The sequence below is a fragment of the Pygocentrus nattereri genome, chromosome 3 (genome assembly GCF_015220715.1).
Source record: "Pygocentrus nattereri isolate fPygNat1 chromosome 3, fPygNat1.pri, whole genome shotgun sequence".
Lineage (NCBI taxonomy): Eukaryota > Metazoa > Chordata > Actinopteri > Characiformes > Serrasalmidae > Pygocentrus > Pygocentrus nattereri.
Window position 1 is genome coordinate 14,981,466 of NC_051213.1, and position 24,366 is coordinate 15,005,831.

General features: G+C 38.7%; 1 protein-coding gene across 3 annotated transcripts in view; it reads right to left on the minus strand.

Moving 5' to 3' along the window:
- col15a1a (collagen, type XV, alpha 1a) overlaps window positions 1–18,473 on the minus strand; it is a 93,681-nt gene extending 75,208 nt beyond the window's left edge. For 2 of the 3 annotated variants that reach the window (XM_017721393.2, XM_017721392.2), the window contains exons 1-2: window positions 18,231–18,473; window positions 18,065–18,138 (exon numbers count right to left, since the gene is read on the minus strand). In XM_017721393.2, coding sequence (XP_017576882.1) covers window positions 18,065–18,138; window positions 18,231–18,259 — 103 coding nt within the window. In that variant the 5' untranslated portion in view covers window positions 18,260–18,473. The remainder of the gene's footprint in view (window positions 1–18,064; window positions 18,139–18,230) is intronic. The other variant, XM_017721394.2, reaches the window with a different exon arrangement.
- Window positions 18,474–24,366: the final 5,893 nt, after the last annotated feature.

The following is a 24,366-nucleotide window of genomic DNA, read 5'->3' on the forward strand; positions in this document are numbered from 1 at the left end:
AAAGGCTTTCCCTAGAAACATGCAACCAAGCCAAGAACCATTTAAGCGCCTTTCATGTGGTGGTTTGGATCCTATTTCTCATATTTATAAATGAAATAAGCTGAACAGTTATAAAATTACGGATGAAACATACTCAGAAATGTATGCTGTTCTGTTCATAACTAGTATAAATACAATTGAATCCCCAGGACAGCCAACCTGTTGGAGCAATGCCCAGTGCCCTTATGCAATCTGGATCATAAGGCAAATATCATATGGCAAAAATACTACATAGAAAAAAAAATATGATAAATGAGAGCAGAACTACACAAAGTTTTTAAAAGTCTATAAAAGTGTAAAAACACTGAAATGTTCATAAATATGACAGAATCTATGAAAAAAGGGAAATTTTATTGCTCTTTGCTTGCTCTTGAGGGGATTTTAATGGTTAGGAAAAATAACTTTAGACAAAAAGGATACATGAGATACAGGAAAGCCATAGGAGAGATTAGAGTTTAGTAGCAGATAAAGTTGAAAGTTATTATCTAGGCAAATCTGAGCACAATGTGTCATTAAAACTCAAAAGGACACGTGAGATGATTCGACTCTTTTGCTCAGGAGAAGCATCTGCAGGAGACTTAAAATTCTCCCCTGTCTTTTCATCTGATCTCAGTGTTGTCTAGAAGAACAACAGCGATACTGTATTTAGGAGACCTCTTTTTGATTTTCTTTTCATTGAGTTTACTTGAGTTGTGTGTTCTTACCTTGTATCATCTATATTCTTGCTGTCTCAGCAATCCTATGAAGTTTGTGTAGGATTTATAGAGCGTACACTTGGGCACTCTACAGCCTCCATCCGTGTTTGAGCAGCTGTGAAGCAGTAAAAACACTAAGTTGTAATGTAGCTAAAATTGCTGGCACTCTTGGCAGATTGCCTCCAAAATGTAACCTTTCAGGCACCGACCTTTGAGTTTGAGTGTGAAGCTTTCTGAGTAACATGGAAGCTAGGAGTTTTGGGGGTGGAGGTTGGGGGGTAGTACGTGGAGGGGATATGAGAGGGACAATTTAAACGTATTTACAAAGTGACAGACAGAATGGGGAAAGTGTTGACTTTTGATGTGTAGTGTAGACTTGATGGGTGGGTGCGAGTTCTTTCAATTGTCAAGCACAGAAAGACAGAGAGAAAGAGAGACTGTGTGAATTATAAACTGAAAACAACATAAGCGCTGTAACATTCAATCTAATATACTGTATCAGGATGTTTTCACTCATTGCTTCTCAAAAAAAAAAAGATATCATTAGTTGTAAACCTGCATGTTGCCAGCTGATCAGTGAAATATACAGATTAGATATGCTATGATTACTTGATAAAAATCATCAGTTTTCTTCAATAAGAAGAAATTCATTTCTTGGTGAATCATAAATGACATTTTGCATGATGACAATACACTCTTACTTGTGTCTCTTGCAGTAAGAAGCAGAGTGTGATGGACGCACCCATTTCAAGGTCTTAATGTCTATGACACCCTAATTAATCATTTTCCTCCAAAGTGTTTTGGAGTTGTTGAACGCCTATGCATGATTTATTATTGCTCAGTTCAGCACTGTTCAGAATACTTGATTACTGATATAATTGGTAGAGACTGCTTTAATACAAATAGAACAAATGTACCAAAGTATACATTTTCTGTGGAGTCTTACAAATAGATCTAGTTACAGTATGTGCACTGTCACTCTGTGGTTCATGACTCTTCTTCAAATACTCCAGTACAGCACAGATCCTCCTAGTCTAAAAAAGCTCCAGTACAGAACTGACTCCTTTCACACTGTCATCCTTGAGTTGAAGCCATCAGCAGCACTTTTTTTCTCATCCAGAAGAACGTTTCCTGCCCATTATTTATATGAAGGGCTGAGATAGTCCTTTAACTGCCTATTTCCTAGTCTACTTGTTAGAAATACCCCTAATGTGACTGAGTAATACTGAGCACTCAAGAGTAAAACCAGCTGTTCTTAACACTACATTCAATGTGATTTCACAATGACTTAAACTAGTTGACTGAGTTTGCTCAAGCTTTTAACATGGGACACTTACATCACAGCAGAACTGGGCCAAGTTATTTTTACAGCACTTTTCTCAATAAATGTTTTCACAACTCGGCTTTACAAAGATGCTGTCTCAGATTGTCTTAATGACCATGCCAAATGCAGGGAAAAAATGTATGAGATGCAGCGAAGACAGAGGTTTGAAAGGAAAGAATGCTAAAGGGAATATAACTTCCCTAAAAGAGTCCTTCAGAGCAATGCCAAATGAAATGTGTGTGTGAAGAATGAATTTAAAGTTTAAATAACTACCACAAAACAGTAACAGTTCTATACTAAAGGTATTTCCAAGCCAAGAACCACTTAAAAACCTTTATGAAAATGTAAGCAAAGTCATTCAGGGTGGTTTGATATGAATTGCAGCATTCTGAGACTTCTTCTTCATCTTGGTGATAGAAACCAGATGTCTGAAGCGTTTCATGTCTTTAAAACCTCTCACACATTTCCGTCAAATGGTTACAAATATGATGCCTGACAAAGATACATTATATTATGATAGTGTTGAGATAAGGCCTAAAACATTTTTTTTAATCTTTTAATGACAGGAAGATTAATATATATATATATATATATATATATATATATATATATATATATATATATATATATATATATATATATATATATATATATATATATATATGAAACCTCAGAAGACACAGGTAGGCTCACTGGTCATTTTGAGTCTCCAATAAAGCTATCTTAGTGCCAAAGCTATAGCTTTATGTGTGCTGTAGACATAACAGCCCCAGGTTCCTAACACTATCACCACTGTAAAGAAACTTGTGTTGGTAAGTTTCGCTCCAATCAAGTTCCTCTAAAATCGCAATTGCAATTCTTTTGTAAACACTTACGCCTCTCTATTTTTTCTATTCTATTTTTGTCTTTTACTTTCTATTTTATGTGCCTTTGTAACTATGCTTGCAAAAGCCTTTTTGGGGTGCTAGATCTCAAGATGTCATTAGTTGTCTAATGCATTATGGTCTAATGCTTTTTTTCTGTGTTTGCATGAAACACTTTGAATTACTACTATATATGAAAGCCACTACATATATAAACTTGTCTTGCCTTACAATGCATCATTTTGCATGAAAACACTAAGGATTACTTCGTTTACGCCTCAATCACTAAATTCTGCAAAAAAATTTACAAATTGCTGAAATTCCCCTGTACAAGTGTAAGGTAAACGAAAGGAAGAGCTGTAGGCAGATTCATACAGATGGAATGAAACATTAATAAATATTTGGGCCTGAGGTATTTGCAGAACATGGCTACAGACTTAAAATAGCTAAGGCTTCTTTAAGATGTTACAGATCAGTTGAGTTTTACAGTAAAGTTCAGGGTGGCATAGAAAAAGTTGTTCCTAATGACTGCATATTGCTACTGCACCAATGTATATGTGGTATGGCAGTGTTTTCAGGACACGGAAACACCCCAGGCAAAAAGTGTGAATGCTTGATTCATGGAACTCATTTGAGGGAATAACAAACATGACCTACATAAACAGTAGTACCTGCCAAGCTGTATGTGCAAGATGACCTGATTGCTGTGTCTTTATATGAAATGTTCATATTCACTGATTATCCATCCTGTGAACTGCGTTGATGCATCTCATAGCCACCCCTGCCCCTCACAAACATATGCACATGCACACACACTACATATTTATGTCTGTTCCCAGTGGAGCAACCACTTGCAGCTTTGAATCTGTGCCTTTACAAAGCTCATCCAAAACCTTCTGTTGTCTGTCACCCATCTGTTGAGCACTGCTCTGTGGATCCACTTGAGGTTTTTGTGTGGCCTGTGGCATCCAGTGAGTTTTTTTTCATGCTGTGCATGCTCTTGCATTGCTTGGGAGATGAGTAACAGCACAAGACCAGCAATTGCACATCAGAAAGAGAGATTTAGGATCCGAATATTGCATCTCTCACAGTGCAAGGTATGCATGATACCAATACAAAATGTATGTGATTGTGTATCATCCAGCTACATTTTTGTTTTGTCATAATCATTAAACTGGTGTGCCATAAATAAGCACAGATAATGTGATGAACAAACAGTGCAAACCATTCTAATGTTAGGCCCTTTAGCTGAGTGGACGTGTCAGGGATGTTACAGTCATGGTTCAAAAGTGTGAATGGCTGTAATATTTTCCAAATTCAAGCAGTGTCTGATGGATGGATACTATAAGGCTGAAGTTGGCTTATTATTCAAATTTCTTGTTCCACTTTAATTTGTGCAGCAGATACATTCATGCGTCTGTAGAGGTCCCAGAATGACATCTCAAAATAAGAAGTTACAATGTAACCTACAAAAATAAGTATCTAAAATAGCTTTATGAGAAAAAATATAAAAATACATTTACAAAGAAAAAAAGACATTTTTATCATACTGTGAAATACAAATTTGGCCATAGCACCCACTACTACCCTCAAGGGTATAACATAGTTTTAAGGTCCAGTGTACTTTAAATGGCTTTTTAAAGTCCACTGTAGTCACCTTTCTAGAATTAATGCCCATATTTGTAACATTTCATAGATGCGTACATAAAATCCTAGCTCTACTGTTAAATCTTGCAAGTATAATGCAAACTAGCAGCTAGCCAGTAGGCTCATAAATCCACATGCTGGAGATCTGATGCCATTGCCTGCACTTGTAGCTCTTTGATCCTGAACCACTGTGCTTTGTTTTAACTCCACATTCACTTCCACTCATATGATTCTACAGATGATGGTCCTAAAATGCGCTGAGAAAAGCTTTGACAGGTTCAAAGCAAGGTGTGTCCTTCACTTAAATCCATCCATGTAGACCACAAATTACAAAACATTCAGATACATATTAGAAGAGGCTGCTCTTTATCTGCTCTCGAGTAATTTCTTGAGCTGCTTTCTACCACAAAAAAATTGCCTTTGAAAGTAAATAGTTCATTTTGTAGATTATGTGACAGATATAGTGATGCATGATATCTGATACTGAATGAATCACAGAAAGAAAAGCTATGATTTATCTGATTTATCACAGATGTACTGCAGAGAAGACATCAGAATACATTTCAAAGCTGACCCCAGTTCCTTTCCAAACTTTAAGCCAACTATTTATTCTGCTCTTTGACTCCCTTTATTCTGCCTCTTTGCTTTTTATCCATCCTTCATCTCACTCCCTGTCCCCTTCCTTCAAATTAGCCTCTTAGCTGCCCTCAATCTCTTCAGCTGTCTGACGTCTGTTTCCTCTGCCTTTACCTTGTCCAGCTTCTTAGTTCTCATTTGCTCTTCTCTCAGCCAAGAGAAGTAAACTAGACCTACACTAGAACTGCTTAGGCGATATACTCATTATAGCTCTTTAATGTAAAGAATAAACTAGTAATTGATATAAATTATGCACAGTACTTGGCAAAGACGTAAAAACACATGTAACTAATATGTGACCATGTAATTTCTAAATGTTTCTTCAAGTTTCCATCCAACCACATGTTGACAGATTGCTTCCCTTCCTCTTTCTCCATCTCAGCTACCCACAAAATAAAGAAAGAAGCATCACCCAATGGAAAATCAACAAAGACCTTGGCCTTCTGGAGCATCAGAAATGAACAAGTCAAAATAAACAAGAGAGAGACACATTGATATAGTAAAAGGCCTTTATGTTGCCATGACAAATATGACCCTTTAGAAGGCCAGCCAGAGACATCACAGGGCTGGAGGATATTTAAGAATTTCATCTGCAGCTTTCTGAGAATCCAGCTGGCTAGGACTCCACTGAGCAGGGACTGAAGAACTTTATTATTAATGAAAGATTCATTTGCAGGAACTCAGGAGCTTGATTTGTTTGTTCAATTGGAAATGAAACCCCTGGATGTTCAAATAATACAACCAAAAAATCCATACCATTTGCTGCATTCATAATAAAAGCCTATAAATAAAGCACAATGTGTTCCATACTGCTATTATTTGTTTTTTACTCGTTAGGTCTTCCTTCTTGGAACAGTGTGCTTGTTTGATTTAACTAGAAAAAGCTACTGTCTCAGAGTGTTTGGGCTTTGACACTGACTTTACTGGCAAAAGGGAGCCCTGCATTCTTCTTTGTTACTGGCAAGCCACCTCTGGAATAATGAAACAGCCTTGATTTCCAAGAAAATGTATGACTTGGACACAGTTACCTACTAAAATGGAACCAATCCTTTCTGTAAATAAGAGCATTCTGTCAAATACAAAAGCGCTCAGTGAAGTAACCAAATGCAAACAACATAGCTCTGGACACATGACTCCAATGTCCATTATTACATAAAGCCAACTTTCCCTTCTTGAGACAAAAACATGTGGGGATAAATATCCCAGGGCAATGCTTATTAGGGGTACAATTTTAATGTTTAGGAAAGCTACTGCACTGTATGTCCAAAAGTATCGACAGATCCCATTTAATTAGTGAATTCTGCTACTTTCAAATGCCCCTTACTGATACAGGTGTTGTGCATACAAATCTCCAACAAAAATGCTGCCAATTAAATGGGATGCTCTGCAGAAGCCACACATGATCCTAAGGATCACCACGCCCAGTGCCAAGCATTAGAGATATTTAATACAGGTATCACAGGATTGATTCCTTATGGAACTAGAACAAATTGGTTTATTTATGAACAATTAAGCAACCTTACACTGAGCAGAATATGTGAAGGTTAGAGGGTAATTCCATAAACAATGACTTATTTTCACCAGTCTTACGTGCTTATTTTCCGTTCTAACTTGTTCAAATTATGTAACAGTAGCAACTCCATCCACTGCCCTTCCTCGGTCTTCAGTTCCCTCTGACTCTGGAGTGAGAGCTCTGCTATTCTAGACTCATAGTAGTAAGTTTGCCAGATGCTCTCTTAAATTGAGTGAAAACAGTGTACTGAACTCACACAAAGCTTTCTACATTTGACTCAGCAAGTCCTCCCTGCCGATGAAAGTGTTTGAATAGAATAGGGACATCATGCAAAGCAGCTAGTCCTGTGGTTTTAGCTTTGTGTGCCAATTTGGCTGCAGGAACTGTTCCCAGAGAAATGGTGGCTTGGGATAAGTTCTCCACTCATCCATTTGGAAATTTAGAATGTAAGAAGCTCCAGGGCAGACGTCTGGCTGTTAGCTTTCAATTGACAGACTGCTGACAGTATTGTTCGGCTAAAATAATAGTGCCACACGTGGTTGGCGACCTGGAAGGTTTCCAGGATGGCTTTTCAAGCATGGTATTAATAGATAACAGTTAGATAACGGCAATGTATGACATTAGCTTAGTGCTTCACATTGTTTTGAAAGAACAGTCAAAATTTCTGGAAATCTGGTTTCTGTTTGTATGAGGTCTACTGTGCAAAACTTTGAGGTAATTTTAGATATGAAAATTGAACAGAACAGTCCAATCAAAGCAAGCTATGTTAGGTTTGTAAAACATTATTTTAGCATAGAGTAGCAATACTCAGGAAGCAAGGGTGCTTGAGTTCACTTTATTAATGCTAACTAAAATATCATCCTAGGCCATAATATATTTATCAGTAACATTCAGTACTACTAGAGTATTTTGCATATTTAAGCTTTGGATATAAGCAATGGCGAAAAATGTACTGACATACAAATCACGTTAAATAAACCAACTGAATTGGTTCTGCACTTTGAATCAAGCAATTGTACACTGACTCTGTGTGATTTAACTAAATCCTAAATGTTGCAGAAAGTACTTTCAGTATGTTCCCTTAATTGGCTTGTCATAACTGAATTTATTCTATTGACATCACAGGCTGCTTATTTAACTTGGAAAGACAGAACATGAGTGATGCTAATTTATCAATTAATCCAAACCAGTAAATGGTTTCTTCCAAGGGAAGCAAATGTAGAATTGTCAAGCAGCGTGATCAGTGCTATTAACGTTGCGTGATAAAACATCATCCCATAGGTATCACACACTGAACAATTCAGTGCTGAGAGGTATTTCTTTACTGAAAGAAATCCTAAACCCACATTTGATTATCAGCTTTAATCCAAATATCATGGGAGGTAACTGCCTGGAAAGAACTAGAACATTTTCAAAATAGTGCAGGCGATTTCTTGGCCCACACAATGTAGCGCTGGTAACTGTAACTCATTGAGTTATATGTAATAGCCCAACTAAACGAGCCCTCACGGAATAAATTTTGGTTGCACAGGCTGAAACACAATTCTGCCTCTTGAAAAACATGCATGATAAACTTTCTGAGCCGCAGTGCTCCTCTGCAAAGCGTGTTGTGTCTGCCAAAGGGCCACATGTACTTTAGCCTAATCACTGCTTTAATCATTTCATGACTTGGCAGTGTGCAGCATGACCGCATTTTGTAAGCTATAGACATATTATTAAACACTGCTCCGCTCAGTGAGAGAAGAAGCCATAACTATACTCTAAACACAAGCAAGTAGCAGCAGATTTCTCCATTAGGCTTTTAACAGCTTAATCAAGCAAGTGGAGAAAGTGGCGATTAGCCACTAAAACAATCCGTCTGGGAAAGGAAGAGTGGGGGTAAATAAACTGGTTAAATGAAAGAAAACGAGAAAGGGGGTGGAATGTCAGGGAGTGTTTCTGGCTCCATGTGGGTGAATGATGGATCTGGCTCTGAGCAGTAAGGCTGATTGAGAGCAGGCTGTTGATGCCTTTGCGGAAAGCCTACATGCCACTCCTGCAGGCCTACAGTAATGTCGCGCCTAAAAAATGTGACGCAGCTGCAGCACAGCTGAGAGATGACACCCATGCCAGATTTCATCTATCTGCATAGCTGTCCATACTTATCTTTCCTTTATTGGCATCACTTTACCTCAGACCATCAAGATAGAAAAGGGGCAATAAAACAGAATCAGTTGTCAATGATTGAATCATTTGAGAGAATATTCAAATTCAGTGTACTGCTGTTGTGCTTAAACTATAAACTTATTGGCAGGGCACTGTTTCTGCAAAATATTTTACCATGCATACCTAACAGTCACACAGCATGGTATATGAATTATTGATATATAATTATTCACACTTTTTAATCACAGCCTTACTACCTGTGTTGTAGGGTTCTTTGGGATAAAGTAATGGTCTGCCACAATATAAGAATTGATAATGTTCATGAACCTGATACTCAATATTTTTTCTTTCCATTTCATAAATATGAGCACTCTGCAAAACTCCAGTCCTGGTTTAACTTCACTTACACACACAGCAGTGAGTTGCCTTGTAAGATACGGTGTGAGTGAATGTCACTCTGGTGTATTGGTGCACAGGGCAAACAACCTCAGAAGCAATATTGTGTTTTTTATACTTAAGTATAGTTTAATGTTTTGTTAAACAAAGTTAGTTAATTAATTAATGTTTAGTTGTCTTGAGATCGTTTTGAACCCAGTAGATGTTTTTGTGGATTTAATGCATTGAAACCTTTACATCAAGTTCAATCTACCTTTTTGTAACTGTAAATATATGGAGACAACAGAAAGAAGAAGAGGAAAAAGAATTAGATCTAAAACAACACAAATGCAATATCTTGGCATATATCCATAACTTGATTTTCATTATGTATTAAAGAAATTCACTTTGACTTTGCAACATAGAAACAACATCTATATCTATAATATAATTAAAACTATATACTGATGTATGTATGACTGTGTAGCCTACAGGTTACTCAAATGACATCAGTGTTATCTCTGCTGTTATGCCTTTTTGATAATAAGATAGTTAAACTTATAATAATAAGACATATTTTACTTTTAAGGACAGTAATGAAATTGATTTATCATCAGAAAATACATCAATTAAAGTTGATAGATTCCTGGTCTTCATCACAAGTGCACAGCACAGATCCTACCACACACTGGTTACATCTAGTGCAGTTAACACAGACACAGGTAACAAAGACAGTGCATGGCAACTTTCCAGATACAGATTAAGATTAGCCTTACAATCTTGCAATGCGGACAACAGGGCACTGTTAGAGAAGAATCACCACTGTGAGTTCGTTTTGTCCAGGACTAAGTTTAATCTGTTACTGGAAAATTGGCTGCTATAGATCTACTTAAATGTCCTTAAAAGACACTGGCAACGAGAATCTCTTGCCAGCACTTGACTTGCAGGTACAATCAGGTAGCTGTTTAGCCCGTATGGGAAATTAAAGTGGGAGCAGCCATAAGAAACCTACAAAGCAGGTCGATTCAATACATCTGTTCACACCATCTCCCTTTTCTCTGTCATTATCAGTTCTCTATAGTTCTGTTGTAACTTCTTTCATGTAGCAACTTACCCAATAAAAGTTAAGAGAAACTTTACTGCCTTTAGTGTATAGCCATGTGCACCATGTGCACAGGTTCAGCGTAGGCGGTCATATCCTGTTTCTCTGGCAATCTGAAAACATGCACACCTGCTGGAAGTCCCCACTGTTCTATTGTCCAGTGTTGACAAGAACTTTCCAATTATTCACTCTATCCAGACTAGATGAAAATAACCCATAAATGTCTCTGTATTCTATATGGATGAGTGCTGATTGGCAATAATTCAATATTTAAGAACAGAGTCTCAATTGGTCAGTTGCGATGAATGCTATTAGTAGTTGTGAATACAGTTTTTGAAAACCAGACCAATTTATATCAATTAATCTCTTCTATTCTCTCTAACTTCCATAGCCTCAGTATTAAAAACCTGAATGCCCTGGTCTTGGAACATTCGCTTAAAGTAGATGAAGTGTGCAATAAACCACTGATGATAGATGTATTTCACAATAATAGCTTAAGAATATATAACAATATTCAGAAAGTGCTGCTATGAACCTGATAGGTCCATAACAGTCATGTTTATTCTTCTTGTACTTAGACTGACCATTTAAAATACACTGCACATATTTGAAATAGCTGTGCTCAAACTAATAGGGACATAGTGTGATTAATTAATATGGTCAAGCAATTTATATGTTTAAAAGGAATGACTGACTGACACTATTAAAGCCCACATAGGGAGTACTCAGCGCATGGACCACATGCCTCTGCAAAAGAGAGGTCACGTCCCCATTAATCTGCTCAGTAGTGTATGTCATTGTAAAAGCTACCTTATAGTGTTTATTTTTCCAGTGGCCGTGATGTGTGATGGAAGCTGTGGAACCATCCTGCCACACTTTCCTGTTTTCCTTTTCATTACCATCGTTATTTCATCACAGATATGTTGCCCTTCTCAGTCACTTCCTTTGCCATGCCTCTTACATAGAGCTATGTTTTCCAGATCTGCTGTTTGGACATTCCTTTGCGATCACACAGTGAGCAGTGGGTGGAATACAAACATTCTCCATTTGTGTTTGACAGCTATAAGTTTTAATGGATTTATGAAAGATTGTAGAAAAATAGAAAATGAAAGAATTTCAGATGGGTAAGATTTAGAATGGTGGTATGTACTATTTGGAAAATGTTTACAGTGAATGATTTTTGAACTGTCACAGCAACGGTGAGATATATTATGTGCTGGAGATGATACAGATGATTCTTTGGAAGAGCACGAGGCTGAAGCTGCTGGGAGGTTACTGTCACTGCTGAAAGCGCAGATGCTAAACAGATGCACGTTGGGCACCATTCTGGCCTCAATGAACCAAGACTGTGTGTTTGGACAACAATTGCCAGGATAACTGAACCTGTTCTCCAGATCCGAAAGCCATGAGATCTACCAGTGTTGAGTCTCAGTCAATCACGCTCACTACTTTGCTCACACAGCCTCATTAGTACAATACGGGCTGGGTTGAGTCTAAACATGTATTACATTTTCTTTCAAATGAGAAATCTTGATCCAAAGGCATATGTGGTCCACCCCGTCTAGAAAATAAGCCGTATATGTTCAAATGTTTGTAGACACTTGCTCATTCAACATTTCCAATAGGGCGCCTGTCCCCCTTTGCTCAGTATTGGATGGAGTGCCTTTACTCCAGAGAATGCAGTTCCAAAGCTCAGCAACCTAAAGCTGTGGGCATTATGCCATCTAGCTGACGCCTGGCAATGGACATGGCTGTCTTTGACCCATGTGTGGCTACTCTAGAGCATACCATAATATACCTTAATCATTTTTATACAGACTTCTATAGAGACAACTCAAAGCCTGTGTGAGCAATGGGTGCATTTTAAAGTTGCTGAATACTTTAAATAGAATGTATGTGTAGATACGTTTAGACATATAGTGTCCAAGTCCACAGTGACTCCAGAGTTGTAGTACACAAAAAAAAAAAGTCAGAATTTGCCAAAGTTTTCCCTGAAGTAATTCTGGGAAAGGCGTGTCACTACAGCACTTGTTTGGACACTTTCGAGGACTTCCTCTTGATGCTTTGACATCCTCTGTTTTATTTTTTCCAGAAATTGGAGGCAGTGTTGCTAAGGAAAAATCTTCTCACTTCTGCAAATCCCACAGATGAATAATGCTGCATTTGTGCAAGTAAGGTTTGCAGCTGTCCTTCATGTATTAAGCTACTTAACAGCTTCAACAGCTGTCACAGAAGCAGATACAAGATATCTTTGATTTATTTTATTTGATTTGTTTTTCATTTAATTTTTTTTCATCTCTGTGTGTTTGTCACCCCAATGATGTTTAACCTACAATCACCCACAAATCTTGTCTGCATGTGGGTTATACATATCCTATCCCACACACAGGCAGCATACACAACACGCAGGATGAACATTAAACTGTAAATCAACACAAGCAAGAGACCTCCACAAACAAACAAACAAACCTTTCAAACAATACACACATACCATGTTCTGACCATCTTGTCCTGTCAGTGTAATATAACAGCACCTAAAACAAATCAGATCAGAGGTCTGACTCCAGTTCTCTGTCTGAAAGGTGATCCCCACTGTCTTCTCCACATGTCTTTGAGGAATGTAAGACTACAGACTTGGTAGAAGCCATTTTTTGGTGGAGACACATGAGTCTTTCTTTTTTGAAAAAGGCTGATTGTTTCCCCACCTGCCCCCCTGTTTGAGTGTGCCATCAGTGCAACCAGATACAGCACATGATAATCAAACAGCTTCAGTCAGCTGAGTGCAAGTGCACACAAGAACAGCTAATGTGATATTTTAAATCACTTTTCTGGCTGGCAGGGCCTGGCAGCTTCCACCCCGAGACACTTTATGGCAGACTCTCTTACTTAAAAGGAGCATTCCACACACTCTCTACAATTTGTCAATTTGAAAAAAAAAAAAATAGAATATCCCCAAAACTCTCCAGCTGCAGATAGGATTTGATTCACCCCATGCATTCCCAGGCTCATTGCATCGTAAGGCGTATTATTCAGTAATTATGTGGGAAACAACATACACTGGCTTTGTTATCCTTAAAGGCTAGGTAACCCCCACTTCTGAGGATCTATACTGAAGGTGGGCAGAATGATTGAAAAGCTATAAATACTTTGGGTCAAATTTTTAGAGGGTCAGTACTGGAGGAGCTGAAGGAGCATGTGCATGCACACATGAATGCAGATGGAAGCCATAGCTAATGCTAAGGCTGAGAAGTTACAAAACACATTTAAAATACCCAGTCCCATAAATCCACCCAAAGCAGTTGTTTTTTCAAAAGTTTCTCTCACCCTCAGAAGGGGCGGAAGTGGCCCTTTAAGTTTTAAGAGTGAAAAATGGAAGTCGGGAGCTGTTAGTGGATCCAGGGTGACTGAGGAGTCATGACATCATGACCAAGTACTTATGTAAACATGGTCACTAGTTGTTGCTTGTCCTGGGGCAGTCATGAGCTAGAGGTTAGGTCTCAGTGTTCTCTCAGTGTTCCACTCCCACTGTGTGGAAAACTAATGAAAGAATGAAATATTTGGTGTGAGGCCCAATGCTGATGGACATTCATGTTAGAAATCAAGCAGCCTTTTCTGATAATCATGACATTCGTGCTGGACCCATTTTAAGCCAAGAGCAACAAAACAGAAAGCAAGACAGTGAAAGGTTTCTCCAGTAAGCTGATTGCAAAAGAGGTTTACATAACGTTAATCAACACCTCTTCACAAAGACACCAAGCAGACTGTGGGAATTAACATACACACTACTGCAGATGTCAAGCTTGTGAATCAAACAAACATTTGAATTAGAAAAGAACCTGCATTCCTGCTAACACACAGTCATGGGCTGTTTCCATAACAACAGCTTTATTTCTTTTGTGTTTACAGCTGGGGCTGGAAATATTTGTCCCCAAATGGTCTGCCTGGCAAATACACAACAGTGCTGGCTGTGTTCTCCTACATGATGACTCACTGCATTACAGAAGTCCTCATGAAAATGGCAACGGTACAACCGCATCGTTCAGTCAAGCCTCAGGAAGCATTATACAGTATTAGAGATCAGGCACTAACGGCAGAAGCTCATACACACTGCTGCTCCAAATGCTCCATAATCAAAAGCTATTTCTCCACACCTGGCATGCAAAAAGTAATAAAACAGTTTTCCATTCACAAATCTGTCCAATTACAGTGCTCCAGTCCAAACAGCCAAGTCATCTTAGAATATATTAAGTTCACAATTAACTTGAGAAGTCAAGTGTTTCTTAGGCATTCTTCATGTCTGGAGCAGGTCAGTCTTAAAGGGAGCACGGCTGCCCAGTCCATTATTTTATAGACTGAATACAATATGGCCTTTGTGTATGATGTCATCCTTAAGGGGTTATTATATGGTCTGCATTGCTTGACACAATTGCAATATGCTAGTGATTCATATAGATAAGGAGACTACATCTGGCCAACCATCACTCATTACTAGACCAATTAGGGTAAAAATCAGAGCTTGTCCTTCAGTAGCATTGACCTTGAGTGCCATTACATAGGTACTCACTTGACCCTGGCAACAAAATGTACCACCGTCACAGTTTCAATCAGGCTGACACCATTCTTACTGGTTCTCAGGAAAAATTAAAGGCCCACATTTCATTTAATTTAATTTTCTGAAATATGAGGTATCCAGACACCTCAGATTCATGGCATGTCCCTTAGGCACAATAATTAGTAGGCAGGAATTTGAAGAAAATGTGTTTCTGCTGTTATTGTTTTGTTTATGTCATTATTGCTTGTAAATAATGGAGGATAAATCAGCTATTGAGTATTTCACCATGTAGGGTAAGAAAAATGCTCTGGCAGTTGAAAAGTTTAAAGTCATTAACTTATCATTATGAAAACAAATTGGATTAAAATGGAAGATAAATACTACAAATATATAATTATGAGGAAAGGATTTTTCAAGCTTAATTACATGATTGCATTTAATAATCCCCACTGCATTTGTTATGACTGTTCTTTGTTGCCTACAGCAGAAAAAACAGACCCTATGCTTAATACTGTGCCACATATCTTGGACTCGGCAATGAAGAACTTACTAACGTCTTGCTTTACTTTACTGATTACATGAGCGCATACTAAATCATGGCGCAGTGACGGGTCATGGAACTCCTCAGTCCCCAGAAATAAAGAAGCAGCGTTCAGATGCCAGAGCATCATGAGCATCTTCACTGCTTTCCAAGCACAATGAACTGGCTTTAATACCTCAGCTTACTGCATAGGGCAAGTTACAAGATGGCTGCAATTCAAAGAGCTGACTTGCATTAAACTTCTGAACGGATAAATTTCCTCATATGAGAGAGAAAACATTCACCACACAAGCCCAGTTGCCCTGATTCACTAATACACTGCTAGCGTTCTTAATCCTGGACCTGAAATAACCTGCCTGGCATATTTCAGTGTTTTCCCTACTCCCAACACACCTGACTCAACTCATCACCTCATTAACAAGCTTTTCTTGAGAGTGTGTTTGAGCAGGGGAAATACTGAAATGTGCAGAGTGATGGTACTCCAGGACTAGAAGTAGGAACCCCTGCACTAGATAATTCAATGGCCTGGCCAAGAATAACACTTAGTAAGTGCATATAAAACGATACTAAGATAAACATTGTACTTAGACCACAACAGCACATCAGTAGCCTAATTAGAACACAAGTATGCTAGCTAGAACATCAGCACACACAAATACGCAAACTAGAACAAAAGTCAGTTAGAATGACAACACATCAGTTACAGCGCATGTACAACAGTTAGAACACCAGCATGCAATTTAGGACACAAGTAAGCTAAATAGAACAACAGCACAGCCAAATTAACTCTATCGGCTATACAGACTCCAGCCTTGGCCCTTGGGGCCTTGCATCATTGCATTCTGATGGTTTAACAGATGCTCTGGGTCTGATTCCAGATGCATTTCATGATTTCCTAAAGGGATCTAAAGTTGTTCTACAGGAAACTAGTGGTCTGAAATGGCAACCATTAGACCAATTCCCTATCAAATTGGGAGCAAGCACGCTATAAAATAACAAGCTTGATAATAGATAAAACTCTTGAAACACCAGAAGTGGTCAACGAGGGGAAGAAAGTGACCTAACATTATCTAGCACACAAACAGCGATTCTACAATGCTCCAGTAGATGACGTGTGGTTCCCAAACTAGATTAGCTAAACCCAGTGATAACAACAGAAAGGTCTTTATGTGTGTGAAGGCATCATTATTAATCTTTGCACTGAATACAGTCACAGTCATGAATTTTATTTCTTAATTTTCTGCATTTCAGTATTTAAATTTTCATTGATAATTAGTTAATGTTAGTCCATAATCCAGTTGCATACTACTCATTTTTTTGTTTTCTTGTTGTAAAGAAATGAGTGACAGCATATTATTTAATTGGTGCTAGTCTTTATGCTGTCATCATTTTTTATGTAGCATACTGTCACTGTTGTGACAAAACCCTGTGTCTCCAAAAATGTAACTTAACAGGAGAGGGAATAAACAGTCTTAACTGATTAACTAATGTAAAATGAAGAGATGTTTTCTTCCAAGTGATTTTGGACCATTTCTATTGGTCCATTTACCACCAAAATTTTACACAATGCAAAGGTCAATTGTTATTTTCAAATTATGCCAAAAAATAAAAGGCCCTAGAGACTCACATTCTTCATAGCCTAGGTCCATAAGTTGGTTACACCAAGCCATGAAAAAAAATACACCACTTAGAACGCAAAAACGCCAGCACGCTAGTTAGAGCACAAGTACTCTAGCTAGAACACAAGTACTCTAGTTAGAACACAAGTACATGAGTTAGAGCACAAGTACTCTAGTTAGAACAAGTACTCTAGCTAGAACACAAGTATTCTAGTGAGAACACAATTATTCTAGTTAAAACACTAGTGCTCTATTTAGAATGCAAGTACTCTATTTAGAACGCAAGTACACTAGTTAGAGCACAAGTATTCTAGTGAGAACACAAGTACTCTAGCTAGAACACAAGTACTCTAGTTAGAACACAAGTGCATGAGTTAGAGCACAAGTGCTCTAGTTAGAACACAAGTACTCTAGAACACTAGTACTCTAGTTAGAACACAAGGACATGAGTTAGAACACAAGGACATAAATTAGAGCACAAGGACATAAATTAGAGCACAAGTACTTTAGTTAGAACACAAGTATTCTAGTTAGAACACTAGTGGTCTATTTAGAACGCAAGTACTCTAGTTAGAACGCAAGTACTCCAGAACGCTAATCAGAGAGCTGATGTGCTGAGTGGAGCGCAGCCGCAGTGACTTTCCCAGAGCGTCTGAAGTGATGGACCGAGTCCTAGATAACGGCGCCCTCCCGTCAGTGCATCATCCTCCGCTAGAATCACAGATCTACACGAACAGAACTCACAGAAAACGCAAAATGGTCAACGACCTTCACTGATGGTGCAGCATGTATGCAGCAGCCTGGTTTAAATACCGCTAAACCTCCACACAGGACTTTCTGAAACTTTCTCCCAGCTTCAGCTCACACAGCTCTCGGCTCTCCAACACGCAGACACTCAGTCAATGAACCGAGCCGGAGAAAACGCTGCTGACGCTTCTCTGCGTTTCTCTGAATAGCGCGGCGTAATTCACACAACTTTCACCACACAGCAAAGAAAGTGCAGCACAACTTACCCTCCAGCAGCTGGAAGGCAGACCCTGGATGGCAGTGCCACAGAGCAGCGAGGCAAAAGAACCTCAGAGTGAGTCTGAGAGGAGAAAAGTTTAAAGGTGGCATCACTCTCACATCACTCTCACAGTCAGTGCGACAGCGAATGTCTGCAGTATTCATTAAATTCACCTCAGTATCGCAGTGTCTCCCCGAGCCATGGCACAGTCTCAGCGGTCCCGCAGCGCGCTCCCGGCTGCCCTTCTCTCTCTCCCTCTCTCTCTCTCCCGCTCTCTCTCTCCTCCTTCACGTCGCTCTCTCGTGAACAAAGGCGGTCTCAGTCCGGCCGAGCTCGAGCGGCCCACGGAAAAACAGTGAAACCTGAGTCGTGCTGTGGAGCTGCGCTTTATTCACTCCACACAGGCAGAAGGACGACGCACGACGTGTCTCCTCCTTAAAGATTTACGATAAGACAGGATCTCTCCCACTCTGACTCCCTCTTAAAGATGGCCAAACTCCTATTTCAGAAGCCATTGACACGTTGGTGGATGTTTCGTTTCCTCTAGTTAAAAACCCCATTCATTCCTCATGCATTACTATACAGATACAAATACACTCTTATAATACACCTATATCAGAGAAAGATGACTAAAAAGAGGAGCTGGAGTCATGTAGACTTGTTTTTACAGGAGTCTCAGCTAAGTTAGCCAACCTTTAAGGATTGACCTGAGACTCAGTGAACTGACCTATGCCTCCTGGAAGCCCAAAAAAACTTTTTTCTTTTATTAATGTACATTTAATAAAAAGTTTAACACAAAGTGTAAAAGACAAATGTCTGATTGCCATCAGATGGAGTTGGCACAGTCAGCTGCATTGCTAAAAGTATGTGCCCCTACTAATTTCCAAAGACAAGCATTGGCTGTAGAACTGGGTTGTAATGAAAAGCTTAGTGACTTTAAACATGGTACTGTGTGGAAACCATGGAGTGATGAATTTCACCAGGCCAGTTTAGCACCTGGACTCTTTTACTACCGGGCGATGCTGCTGTAATACACACAGAATGTGGTTTGGCATTTGGCATGTGGTGGTCTTCCCTGAAAATTGTCTGGATGTATGTATGTATATATTGTTCAGCTTTAATGGTGTCTTCATTGATCTGCAAGTCATCTATGCTATGTACAATGCCAAGGTGCATCATGGATGCTGGCTTTTTTAACTTTTTGAATTCCAAAAAGAATGTCAAATTTTTATTTGTCGGACCACAGAACACTTTTCCACTTTGCCCCAATCCATCTTAAATGAGCTCGGGCCCAGAGAAGGCAGCAGCGTTTCTAGATCCTGTTTATTTGTGGTTTCTTCTTTGCATGGTAGAGTTTTAACTTGCATTTGTGGATGCAGTGACAGAACATTTTCACAGACAGAAGTTTTCAGAAGTGTTCCTGAGCCCATGCAGTGATTTCCACTTCAGAATCAAGTCTGTTTTTAATGCAGTGCAACCTGAGGGCCCAAAGATCATGGCCAGCCAATAACGGTTTTGATCTTGTCCCTTGCATACAAAGATTTCTCTGGATTTTCAGAATTTTTAATGATATTACATATAGATGATGAAATCATCAAGTTCTTTGCTATTTTACATCGGGAAACGTTATTCTTAAATTATTGCCCTATTTGCTTGCACATTCTTTCACAGAGTGGTGAACCTCTCTGCAACTTTATTTCTGAAAGACTCTGTGGGATGCTCTTTTTATACCCAATCATGTTATTTACATGTTTCACCAGGTGTTTTTTTATCATTACACAACGTTACCAGTCTTTTTTGAAACATTTTGCTGGCATTAAAATTCAAATGGGCATACATTTTTCAAAAAACAATAAAATTTCTCAGTTCCACGATGTATTTTTTCAATTAAATATAGTGTTTAAATGATTTGAATAGCATTGCAGTCTATTTTTATTTACATATTGTACAGCATCTTAACTTCTTTGGAAACAGCATTGCTTAATGGTCAGGTGTCTGCGTGGTTTTGGCCATATAACATATGTGTACAACGGATATAACAAATTTTCAAAATGAGATTTGAATATTATCTGGACATGAAGCATTAATGACCTTTTTATGAATCGTAGAAGACATATCATGGCTCAATCCCAGAATTAAATCCAAAACAAAATGCTCATAAATGGGTGATTTATGCTTCCCACAGTGAACAATTTACAGATATGCACTGGATGGGTCAAAGTAAGGTTGAGATGTCAGGTTGAGTTGGCCTTTAAGAACCATTTGCTTAGAAATAAATGAGGAAAAAAGGAGCAAAGACAGTGATACAAAGTCTAGCTCCAGATAAAAGGCCTTAGATAACTACCTTGTTAAATTTATGTCTGTTTTAGAACACTTTCTGAAATACACAAGTGGTCTAATAAGCTCTAGTGAACATCTGGATACAGACCAGAAGGGAGTTTGCTAGGATTACAATCCAAATAGTCCAGTGAGCTGCAATATATGTAGTGACAAAGAGAAGTTATGAGACATGCTTAGTGTGCTTTATTATAGGTTGAAAACTGCACTGTACAAATTCACTTCATCCTGGCTTAACTGCACCATTTAATTCACTTCCCAGAAAGGTCTGACGATAAATCCAGACTGTTTCTGATCTTATAGTCTTAACAAAATAAAGAACCTAGGTAATGCTATCTGTTCATAAACTCAGATGAGACCAGGTTTTCATTGTGAAAACAAGACTCAAAGCTTCAGAGACTAGAATTTGTACAACCCTGAAGCTTTCCATGGTCCACTAGCCATGGGGAACCTCAGCCACCACAAGGTGGTCACTGCAACATATGACTTCACTTTCAGAAACATCTGGGAGACGGTGATCAAGCATTCAGCAACGTCTTATGAACAACTGATCCTTGAGTATAGGTCATGATTCATCCACAGAGGTATTCCACTTGGATTAGGTATGGACTCCACTCCCCCAAGGCTGTCTCAAAGGTGCTAAGGAGAGCAAGAAAAGATAGTGTTGGACATTGGAATTCCTATCTGTAAATACACCGATATGGTGTGCGACCAGCAGCAAAGCCAGCAAAGAACCTTCAGCAGAGTTCCTTGAGATACAGCAACAAGGGGCAAAGACAAGCTTGATGCCTCCATTGTTGTAAGCACATTGTTTTGTGTCTGGCATGCCATGGCTTAGGAGCCACTGTTGAGATGGCTTTTAAAGGCCATCAGCAGGATGAAGTGATTCTGTCATTCTGCCATGTTTTCATTCCCAAATGGGTGCTGCTGTGGACAAGTAAGACAGGAGCTCACAGGAGCCTGAATGCTACAGCTTGGAGTGTTAGCAAAATAAACTGTTAACTGTAAACTGTTAACTGTTGAGTTTTTAAGGGACTATTTCATCCAAGAATATCAACATGGTTAAAATGAAAGCAAGTTAAGGTCAGCATTTACATGCACTGTAAATGTAATGATGGGTTTTAAACACTTTTCTGTTACACATTTCAAGCAAGTCACTGTGTTAACACTGTGTTATTTGAGAACACTTTGGAGAAGGCTTAACTGTAATATCAAGAACACTTACAGCAGGGGTCCTGAGGTCTGGTCCTGGAGGGCTGGAAACTATCTCATATTGGTAGTTTCCCTGCTCAAACATATCTGATTCAGAAGTTTATGAGTAGGTTTAATAGGTGTGCTGGAGTTTTTCCACCTCACATTAAAAAAGAACCTACAGACCATGTGTAAAGATAAGCAAGTGTAAATTGACACTTTGGCTGTCTCGCTCAGCATAGCTTAATACTAATTGTGCTGACATGAAATGATTGAGCATGGTTTTCTCACCATGTCTACAATCACACATAATTAAGCAAATGTTATATTTTTTCTCTCAACTGGCAAAATATGAGCAAAAACATTAATTCTTTGGAGGCTACTTAGAATGCTAATAATGTTAGTTTTAGCCTCACAACTTATGTCACCATAGCAAACTCTTTACAAAGTAATGATTGTAAAAATAGCAATCAGCATATCAACACACCATTCTAGGTCCCATTCTTGTGGACTTGGCCATGTAAAAGTGCTTGATAACTTTATCTTTGCTTCAAGGAATAAAGATTTCATTAAACTGTCATTGGCTTCAGCCACAAGTGTTGCCAAAGACAAAAGGACATCCTCAAGTAACATTAAGTCCTGTTGGCACCAATTTTCATTAGGTAAGGAAAAAAAAACATAAAACTAGCACCTTTGGTACTGGACTGAAGGCCAAAGGAAACGACAAAGTTCACATTTCCTGGTGGTGCAGTGAAAAAAAAATCTTATTTTTTAGAAATAATCACATATATAGGTTTGAACAACTAATGTTTTTTGGATATTACAGACAGGTTTTCCTCAATTTGTTCTCGAGCAGAGTAACAGCTCAACCAAACCCTGTGATGTGTTATAATTTTACAGAAATGTGTTTAAAATGTACACATTGGGATGTAAAGTCAACAGCTTTCAAAAACTATTACAAATATGTATTTATGAGTGTATGTCCTCTAAGAGAATAAGATCCCAAAAACACGAAAACCCTCTGACATCACAGCAATATCTCACTTAAGATACATATTTTATAACCCAAAACAATACAAAGATACATGACTATTCCCAAATGTGTTTGATATTACCGTTCAACTCCATTCATCACTCACGTCATCACTACCTTTTAAATTGTGACAAGATGATAAACTAAGTGTAAAATTGCTGTGGTGACATAAATGGCCACTAAAAGCTCTTGCAAGGCAGAAATTTTGAAGTGTTGATGATACAGAGGTGAATTGAATGAATACTGCAGACATTTGCTGTCACACTGACTGTGATGTGAGAGTGATGCCACATTTACACTTTTCTCCTCTCAGACTCACTCTGAGGTTCTTGTGCCTCGCTGCTCTGTGGCACTGCCATCCAGGGTCATCATAGAAATTGGGTGTTAACTTGCTAGTCACCCACTATGTATCTGAGAATCCCAATAAATCAGGCTGAGATTTACAGGGTGGCAGTGGTGGGAACATCTGTGCTCTTTTTGCAATAATCATCTGTCTCACGTGTGTATGTCACTCAACAAGTATAATGTCTTCTAGCAGCACCGTTATGTTCATGTTCATTTTTCTCAAATTGGTGACATACTTTTGGGTCAGAGATAATAACAACCACAGCCATGCACTTAAATCATTAATCACAGTCCTGTTGCTTAAATAGCTTCAATGTTTTTCCTCCTTTTTCACGGGCGTTGCTGAGACCCAGTTTCTCTCAGTTTGACATGTTTCTAGTTTAAAACCATATGAGAGTATACTGCTTTGTCGAATAGTACGTAAATTTACTAACACTTGTACGGTTAGTGAAAAGATCTCTATGGTGATGCACTGTTGTTGTAGGAAAACAGCAATGTTGAAGTGTAGCGTCAGTGATGAGGAGAGAGAAACTGTGGGTGGGAGAACTGAGGCATACTACAAATGAAACTCAAGGTTTATAGTGAGTCAGCACAGCTTGTGAGAACTCAAGAGAGAAAACTGTCTGAAAGCACATCCTTTCCAGAGAGAAGAAGCAGAATGTCCCAAGGGGAAAAAAGCATTAGCTGAATAAGAAGGACAAGGATACAATAATCAACAGGATGCCAATTAATCACTTTACATGTTCACTGTGGGTCAATTTACGAGACCTGGATTAAGCCTCGAAAAATAATTCCAGTGGTGATTCACCATTGCCATGCAATTTATTCCAATACCAGGAATAATCCATGTCTGGGAAACCCACCCTATATGTCCAAAAGTTTAAAATCCAGCGCTTCTTCTGAAATCAATGATATGGAGGGAGTTTGCCCTACTTTACTGCAGTAACAGCCTCTACTGAAAACGCTTTACACTAGATGTTGCAACATTGCTGTGAGGATTTAATTGCATTTAGCTACAAGAGCAAAAGTGAGGTTAGGTACTAACTGACGATTAGTTCTGGATTACAGCCTAATGCAGGGGGGCTTTATACCCCTCTAGCCGATGCTTGGCATTGAGCATGGTGACCTTGGACTCATAGGAAGCTGCTCCAGAGCGCACCATTCCACCAATATTGTGTTTCTACAGACACTATAGATGTAAGCACATGACTGAACACCTATACAACCAAATGGTGTGGCTTAAAGTAACTCAATCCAGCCATGTCTGGATACTATGGACATATAGTGTATTTATTCTTGTTATAATGCAGTGTTCTTTGGTCCAAGTTGGAGGCTCACTGTGTCGCACGATTTAAGATTAAGATCAAGTGACCCTTATTAGTCCCACGGTGGAAAAATTTCAT